Source organism: Antrostomus carolinensis, unplaced genomic scaffold (genome assembly GCF_000700745.2).
Source record: "Antrostomus carolinensis isolate BGI_N321 unplaced genomic scaffold, ASM70074v2 Scaffold50049, whole genome shotgun sequence".
Taxonomy (NCBI): domain Eukaryota; kingdom Metazoa; phylum Chordata; class Aves; order Caprimulgiformes; family Caprimulgidae; genus Antrostomus; species Antrostomus carolinensis.
The window spans coordinates 709-10,041 of NW_010337390.1; the positions used below are offsets into that span (position 1 = coordinate 709).

At 39.6% G+C, this 9,333-nt stretch overlaps 1 protein-coding gene across 1 annotated transcript; it reads left to right on the forward strand.

Moving 5' to 3' along the window:
• Positions 1-1,623: 1,623 nt before the first annotated feature.
• LOC104530544 (uncharacterized) lies at positions 1,624-8,839 on the forward strand (the record flags this gene model as incomplete). The annotated part of the gene is made up of 5 exons (XM_010175165.1): positions 1,624-1,710; positions 4,690-4,761; positions 5,464-5,865; positions 7,296-7,361; positions 8,424-8,839. Coding segments are annotated over 5 exons (842 nt in total), but the record flags the coding sequence as incomplete, so codon positions are not given.
• Between the last annotated feature and the right edge of the window lie 494 nt (positions 8,840-9,333).

Sequence of the window (9,333 nt, forward strand, 5' to 3'; positions counted from 1 at the left end):
AGTGTTTCAGAGAAGTGCAAAAGCAAAAGTTCTTGATTATTCACTGGCTTAGCTCAAGGTGTACTCAGGCTGCAGACACAAACTCCGAACTGTGCATCCAGGGCTGTCTGTATCCTGTCTCACAGATCTGCATGACAGAGACGGCAGTAACTTTGCAAGCTGTTGGAGAGTAAGCGTAGGCCACACACTGAAAAATCCTCCCTAGCTTTGACATTCCCCACTCCCCTTTTATACTATACAAGACACACATCACAGTAAGGATTAGGAGACAAATCTTGCCTGATGAGCAGAAAACGGGATAAATAGTGATAGTGACAGAGTGCCAACAAAGAGAACAGAGCTTGTATTAGTCTGAGCAGGTAAAAGGAAAGACTGCAACAGCATTGCTCTGGTGGCCTTGTGAGCAATGCTTCAAGCACAACGTAGAGATTAAGCATATTTGCTGGCAACTGTGTATAGCTTCACTAAACAATGCAGCCAGAGCCACTGTGTTTTATCCATGCCAGAAGCTGTTGATGGTTTGTTCTGTTTGGCTCAGTCTTGTTCTTGTGCCCTCCATCCAAAAATTCTGAACGGTGCCTTAGGAAAAAAGCTGGGCTCCCTACCCACATTCTTGGCTCACCAAGGAAAAAGAATATTAAAAAGGTGCATGATGCTGGTCACATCGCAAAGAATGTCTGATGCAAACAAGGCCTTATTGATTTAGGGGTAATTTTTAATAAAATGCCTCTAGATTATGCTTTATTGCTCAATGTTTAGGGGCAACATTCTTGAATGGACTGAGAACGGGCTGGGAGCCAGAAACTGCTGTCATTGATCTGTGGTGTGGCCTTCACCATTTAATCTCTGTACAGCAGTGTCCTCACATGGAAAGAGGACTGGAAACACCACTTGCATCATCCACCTGTCCATCTGTCCCTCTGTCCCAGGGCAGAGGGGTGGAGTTCTCCCTTAAACACCAGTGGGCCAATGGCAGAGGAGTGGAGGTCTCCTCCCCGTGGAGGGGAGCCCAGGGACACCTCTGTCACCCTGCCCGCAGCTGAGGGCCCAGCTGTGTGATGTAAACCCCCCTGCAAGCTGCAGCCAGGGGGATGCGCTAAGGACAGGCATTTAGTACTTTATCAGGCAGGCAGGCAGGCAGCCCTGCAGATCAATTGTTCAGGCACAGCCCCCTGATGCAATGTCAGTGACCTTGCCCCTTTTGGGGCTAATTCAGTGACTCTTAGCATCCGTCACTTGGGAGACTTTCAATAATTTCAGTACGTACTGAAGCACCTCTTATGAAAGTCACCAGTTTGCCTGTTGTGCTGCATAGAGGTTCACCAATTACTGCATGTCATACTACCATGGTCAGCAAACCATTTTACAAATTCTGATCCAGGTTTACTTAACTTAAGAGCTGGCACATTTAATCTATAAATTTACCTTATGCACTTCTTACTTATAAGTGCAACACTCTGCTCTTAAGCCCACTGCTGCAGAGAAATGTCAGCTTTAATTAATATTAAGAGAAGAAAGCTTTAACAACAGTTACCATGAATGGCATTCTGAAGTTAGTAATCCTCAAGGCATAACTCAAGACCCGTTTAGTTAGTAAGAACTCTGTAAATTTGTTTTTTACAGAAATCCTTGAAGATGAGGGGGACTTTGTCAATTCCACTCCGGCAGCTCTGGAAGCTACACAAATAAAGAAGGAGACAATTGACATAGGTAGGTCAAGACTGTGTCTTGATGAGTATAACAGCACATTTTACTTTACTATGAACTGCAGATTTCTAAGGTTTATATGTTATTCCCGCACGTCATACTTGTTCTTCTTCTAGTTTATGATAAAATATTTGATTTAATAGTGCAAAAATGCATAAACACTTATGTCTCCTCCCCCTTTGGGTTGGAAGGGACCTTAAAGATCATCTAGTTCCAACCCCCTGCCATGAGCAGGACACCTTCCACATAGAATCAAGTACATACATTCAATTACAAGTATTCAGGAGAAGATTTGTTTCACTTAAAACATTAAAATTTAAAATTAGAACACAGAAGGGATTTTAATCTTCTGGAATAAATGTGCATAGAAACCATGGAAGGTCATGGATAAAAGGCATCAAAGGAAATAATGATGTTGAAATCTATTGACCTGACATCCTGGATGAAAATATACTTTACACTAGTTCTGTGTTCACCCAGAGGTTAATGGAAAGAATAAAAAAAAATCTATTATAATGATTCTGTGAACAACAATTATTTGTCCTTTTACAATGAAAGTTTCTACCATAAGAATATTTCTACTGTATGCATCTTTATTGCTGTGATCCAGAGAGCTTCCTTGTCGGCAATTATATTATCTGGCGTTTTGGTGTTCAGACACCCTATCCAACCCAGCTTTTACAGCTGTTTGCATAGGATGATCTTGATTATGAAAGACAACCGTAAGGAGTATGACACTGAGGACAACATCAGAGCAATGTCATCACAGCAATGGCACACAGAAACACAAGTTACATTGAGGATAAAGTCAAGCTGTGTCCCTGAAAGTTCAGAGGCATAGCAAGGTCACGCTAATGCAAAGAGAAGAGTTCATACGCAATGACACGGAATAAAATGTCATACAAAGCAGCTGACTGCCTTATACACACAAATTCCTTGTTCCTGTCATGTAATATCCAGTTGAGGACAGTAAGCATGCAAGTCAGCAGTACACAAGTGCCACTGCCAAAGGCAGGAATATATTAAGAGAGCTAGCATGGCTGAGACAATGAACATATATAAATTAAAGCCATGGGGCTTTTTGGTAATAGTTTAGAAGAAAAAAAGTAGACCTGCTCCATTTTGGCACAAGGTTGTATTTCCAATAGCTGCAAGTGTTAAAGCAAGATGCAAGAATTTTCTTAAGAGTTATGGGGTAGCCTATTTATGAAAAAACACCTTTTTCCTAGTACCTCAAGTAAATCATGCACACATGCTTATGAGAGTATAATTTCTGATTCTAGGTTTTCTGTAGGTATAAAATGTGTTCCTGCATATGGCTTATGAGAACAAGTATTTGCCAAATCACTTAAGAGAAAGCGAGTTATAAGGCAAATATGAATTCTAAGTACTACTCTGTGCTTGTTAGCCAGTACCATTATAGAAAGCACATCAAATGAACCACTGCTTATTTACCAGCAATCTCTTATTTCTAACAGAGTCTAAACCATACAGTCACTTTTTCAAAACATATAAGGAATATTTACTTCTACACCTTACTGAAAACTGTATTGAAGATAATTGGTCTGTGACATCTCCTACCAAAATGATGAGAAGTAATCTTTCTCTCTCCCCCAACCCAAAAAGTAATTCTGCACAAAAGTGGACTTAGAGCCTCAAAGAAGTCCAAGCATGAGGAAGAGAGCCCAGAGTCAGCAGAGCTGGGTTTTGATGTTCACAGATGATTTCAAGAATTTGGAGGGCTCTTGAATTTTACTTCTGAAGGGAATAGTTTTTATGCTGTGACAAAGTGCAAAGAAAGCTATTATAGCTTCAGCTCTGCAGGAGAAAAAAAACCAACATGTAGACATGCAGAAAAAGAATATAATGATGTTTCTATCCTGTTAGCAATGGAATTTTGAAGACAACTCAGATGCTGGTAGAATAAAAAATAGTTCTGCTCTCTTCCCTGTTTTGTTTTAGGCCACATAGAATAGGTTCACATAGAACCGTCCCTACATATAGAAAGTGTAATTTAAGCTGACACTAAATATTTCCACAAAAGCATTAATGCATTGTTTTCCAGTTTTTCTCCTGCTTATGTTATCTCCATCACAGAAGCTCTGTATGACAGATTAGCCTTTCATCCAAAAGTAAATAAACATGGCTGTCCCCTAAAGGAAGGCAGAAGTATGCAACCTTCCCCACAAAACTGAGCATCCCTTCATTCCCTCCCTCCTGGAGTCAGGGAAAGGCACACCTCAAATCCCAGCTTTGAAACCCACCATGATAGCTTACAAAAATGGACTCTAAACCACCTTTTTTTTTGATGGTTTAGAGTCCTTTTTTACAAAGGATCCCTGAATAGAGAACAAGTAGGAATAAGGAACAAAGGTGTCAATTTCAGTTTCTTTCTGCTGTACCGAGGGAACTCACAAAGATCTGAGAAAAGCCCCATCAGCAGTGTGAAATGCAGCTTATGCAAAATCACACTGCAGGCAGCTCTGCCGACAGGTGCCTGTGCCTCTCACTCCTCCACATCGCATCTGAATCACATGCACAGTTTCCAAACTCGAGAGAGGAACAATGGCACCAGAGCCTCGGCAAGCCTGCCCTACCCACATCGCCCAGGAAAAAACTGGGAGGCGCGCTCGTCTAATCAATATGTACAAGCATGTTATGCAAATCAGCTCATAAGTGAGAGATAAACCATCCACGTATGCCTACCTGTTTAATCAAGTTCTTAACATTTGTGTTGCATCCACAGCTACCTTTTGGGGAATGCAGGGGCAGAAAGAATGATAGGGCTTATGAGAAATGCCAGTAAATAATGTGATTTAGGGAGGCAAGTGGCAGAAGACTTGTTATAACTAATAGGTTAGACTAATGGGTTACAACATTTTTAACTGACAATAGGTGTTACCTGCAGAGGATAACAATAAAATTTGCAATTTATTTGTCTAAGTCCAAGTCTATTTTATTTAAAACTGTGTGTTTCTACAGATGATGATTCTATAAGCACTACCTCAGAAGACAGATCTTGTACGCCAGTAGCAAAACGGATAGTTGGGATAGGTGAGTATCAATTTCCATGCATTTAGTCTGAAACAAAACTGTATTTCAGTACCAAAGCTGGAGCAACCAGATCTCTACTGTAAACACAGCTCTACTTTTCTACTTCTGACTCCAGTCCAGCTTTATCACTAAACTCAAAAATTAGTTTCATAGCTCTATTCCCTGTCATGAGCAAATCTTACATTACTACTGTAGTTCAACTTTGCATTCTGTACTTATCTGATGAGCAGCATCTGACTATTTCTGAATATGTAGGTGAGATTTTTTCTTCTACTGAATCCCCAGTAGCATTTTAATTTGCATGATATTTTGCCTTGCCATTCTAATTTTAAACCATACTGGAAAGTCATTTTCTTATCAATGCTGATATCTTGTTAGCTTAAGGCCTACTGCTTTCCTGCATGTAGCACTTGGATACATCTGTCTTTAATTTGACAACAGCAGCTACAAAATTATACTGACAAAATGTGGAATTTTAGATGCCTTGTTGAAACAAGAGATTTCACTTGCTACATATTTTGCATACTTAAGAGACGTAATAATGTATGGATATTAATATTGTAGAGTTAAAAGATTTTAATAACAAGAGATTATTATAAACATTAATTAATCTTCAACTTGTTACCAAATCATTAGTTACAACTGCACTTTAATATATGTGTATTCAGCAATACTGAGTTGTTCTTTCATTTATGTTTTCAGACAATCACATTCCCTTGGAAGAAGCACAAAATCACTTTAAAGTTATTACAGTTAATGATACTGGAGCAGGAAAACACTGGAGTGATAATGAAGTCAGAGCTCTGATAAACATATGGTCAGATGAAAAGATACAACAAATGCTTGAAGGAGCCACAAGAAATAAAGAAATATTTGAGGAAATTGCCAGAAGGTTAATGAAATGTGGCATAGACAGAGACTGGAAACAATGTCGCACAAAGTACAAGAACCTAAAATATGAATACCGCGCACTGCAGAAGGAAAATGAGCATCTTGGTAATCCCAGGAGAAAAATGAGATTTTATGAAGAAGTTGACTGTATCTTAAGAAGACAGCCTCTGGGTCCCTCAGGCTGGGGATGTGAGAGTTCAAGTCTCCTACCAGGTACTAAATTTCAGTGATGAGATAAAGAGCTTAAAATGAAACTTGCCTGTTGTCCCATTCTGTAGAGGTGAAATATTGTGGCGAGAATGGTGAGGGAATATAACTAAAGAACATTTATGTGCATGGTCACGTAGGCAATACTCAGCTAACAGAAATAGTCTTTGAGGAGTTTAGAAGCGAGAACATTAACAAAAAAGTGAAAGCACCTGAAGTGTTCAGTGTTATTGAAGAATCTTTGTGCTTTTCAAAGCTTAGGTGAGATACAATTAAGTGGTGCTAGAAAACATGGCGGGTTTTAGAGGTGATCTAGCAGGCATGTGATGTCTTATGGATTGAGAGCTGCAAGCTCACACCATTTAGAACTTCTGAAATCTGTAACAATCAAGCTAAGTGCAGGGACTCCAAAAGAGCAAACTTCATTAATTCAATTCACACCACAGTCAAGAGAGACAAAAATCCACGACAGTGATGTTTACTTGAGCACTTGTAATTATTATATTAATTTTGCTAAAGCAGAATAAGTTTTCTAAATAGTTTGCTTCTATTTGAGTATCAAAAGACCTCTGAACTAGGAACCACACAGCTAACCTTGTGTCTGCTGTACAGGTTCTTGTGACTGGCCAACTGCTCCAGCTCTCAGGGGCACCTGCCCCTGCTCCAGAAAGATCAGTAGAAGCAACTTAACCACTGCAGCTTAGAGCTCAGTGAGTTATGGTAAACCAGAACTAATTCTGATTTTACTCAGTATGTTAGATAATAATTCGCAACATCACAAATGTTAGTTGAGGACTTGAACCATTTCTGCAGCAGAGACCAGATGGACAGCTTGAGCAGAAACTGCTGGAGTCATCCTTAAGTCAGCTGTCCTCAGACACGAATCATAGAGCCCTAATGCATTGTCCAAGGAAACCACACATGGCAGTGCCATTAGTTGAGGCTGAAATTACATCCACATAGCCATGGGATGACACCACTGCATCTCACCTGCCTCATTCTTGTGCTCAATCACATTCTGAAGACAGATATTTTCTTCCAAATCCAGAAACTTTAGATATTACTGCTCATTTTTGCTATCTATGAATGGAATTTGTCAACAAGAATATTTGAGCCAAACTGGCAGTTTTACATTTTAACATGCTTGAAAAGGACTGTGTAATCTGTGCTGGGAATGCTGATGCAGGAAACAGTAAAACAATAACCTTTCAGAAAAGAAGCTTTAGTTATTAAGCTGTTCGAAACATCTGCCAAATAAATGTGTCTCCATCCTGATTCTGTATGCCAACCCAGCTCCTAATTTTTCTAGAAGATTCTCATTGCTCCAGGTCACTTGTCCCAATGCATTTGATTTTGTAGTATAAAGATTTCTGATGTGTGACTGTGCTTTGAGAATCTCTGAAAAATACTTAGTTACCTTGCTTTTCTCTTCTAAGTTTCAGTGGCAGATGTTACAGCAAACACAGGATCCTTGAGCATCAAGAGAAAAACATGGAATGATGGTAAGAGCCTCTGAGTTTTCAAAGCATCTATACACTGCTGTTGAATTGGATGCCAGATTCTAGTTTCCAGTACTCAAAACAGTTAAAAAGCTCCAAACCAACATTCTTCTCTCAGCCTCAACAATCTGCAAAAGAAGAGCCCTGATAAAAATGTGGGCCCAAGGAAAACTGCAATTTCTTTATTTCAGTTCTCATCCCTGGTATAAATGAGGTAAACATCAGGAAATACTTCTTTGATTTATAAGAATGAATTGCAAGGAAAAGATAAAAATATTTTAAAAAGAAGAGGATGTCTTAATTATCTGTGTTGGTCAGAGGAAAATAGGAACAGTATCAAGTCATGGTTGTGGTTTCCTCATATTACGCTGTCAGTAAATGAGGAGAAATTACAATGTTTAGAGATATAATGTTTAACATGTAATGTCTATCATGCTGTACAGGAGAAAACAGGTTAAGACAGCTATTTCAAAGAGAAGATATAGTATAGAATCACTGGGAGGGAAAAATGAAGGGATGGATAGAAATATGCAGCATGCCATGTGATATAGGAAAGGTCAGGAGCTTTTTTTTCTTCCTGGCAGAATTGCGAGGCCCTAAATAATCAAAAAGTCCAACAATGAGGGATAACAAACTTAGTTTTTAGGAGGCTCACCACTATCTTTAATACCAAAATGATGCCTTGTCTACAGACAGATGAACACAAACATATCTGAACAGCACAACATTTCTGAATTCACCCTGCTCAGTTCACTGTCACAAACTGTACTAACAGGACTGACTATATGATTAAATATACTTTCATTTATTGTCTATTAGATACATATGTCTTGCAGAAGGCATCAGCTAGGCAAAGCTGAAAGTTTCAAATCTGAGTGATTTTTAAAAGGTCTGCTTCGTTCCTACTCGCCTTTATACAATGAGCCCTTACACAACACCAGGCAACGCCTGCCAAAGGAGTGTAACAGAAGGACAGCATTAGGAAAATGGAGCATGTGCTCAACTTCAGCATCAGCAGTTCATCGACTTGTGCACTCTAACCACATACTTTGCTTTTGTCCACAGAGGTGTCACCTGTTCCACTTAAGAAAAGCGCCTCTGAAAACACCATACTCCACTTCCAAAAACTATTAACAGAGAGAGTGCACACAGTAACAGAAGGCAAAAAGTTACTGTTAGAAAGGCTTTGTAAGCAGGAAGACATTCAAGACCTCAACAGAACACAGCTGTATGCTGATCCATCAGCCATACATCAGGTTGGTTTAATGAACTTTCTATGAAATTAGCATGCAAAAGATTATCTCAGATAGTAATAAATTAAATAGACTTATTTGTGAGTGTAGGTCACCCACGAGTACTTGTTTGATCTCCTTTAATATATTCACCTTCAGTCATTTAAACTAAAACAAGGTATCCACCATAATCCTTAACTACGAGCGTTTAGCAGTGACGTTCAGTTAGTCTACTAAAAGATATACCCTCTGCCTACATGCCTGGGCTCAAATGTGCCACAATTAACAGGCTTAACTGAAAGAAAATAACACTTTGATCACAGAAAACATGTACAGTTAAAATTTCATCCCATCATTTACAGTTACCATCTCTATGACCTTCCTAGCAAGTTAGTCCTCTGCAATTAACCAAACAGTTGAAGCCATAAAATAATTTATTTTTGGTTAGGCAAGGCTGTGGGGGAAAACACAACACTTAATTCCTTTATCAGCATTTGCCCTCCTCCTAGCCTCACCACCTGCCTATGCTGGGGTGGGGGACCATCCTTCATCTGACCACTGAAGGCATGGTGCTGTGCAGCAATGAACTGGAGAATTCAGTGAGCCAGAAAGAAAGTACACAAAGTTGATGTCCACCTAGAAGGGGCAAGCATGGGTTCTGGTCCCTGTTCTGTACTGGGCAAGGGGTCTGCCTTGTCCAGTAACCAAGTGAAGCACAGAAAACATAGAAACAGTGCAGGAAC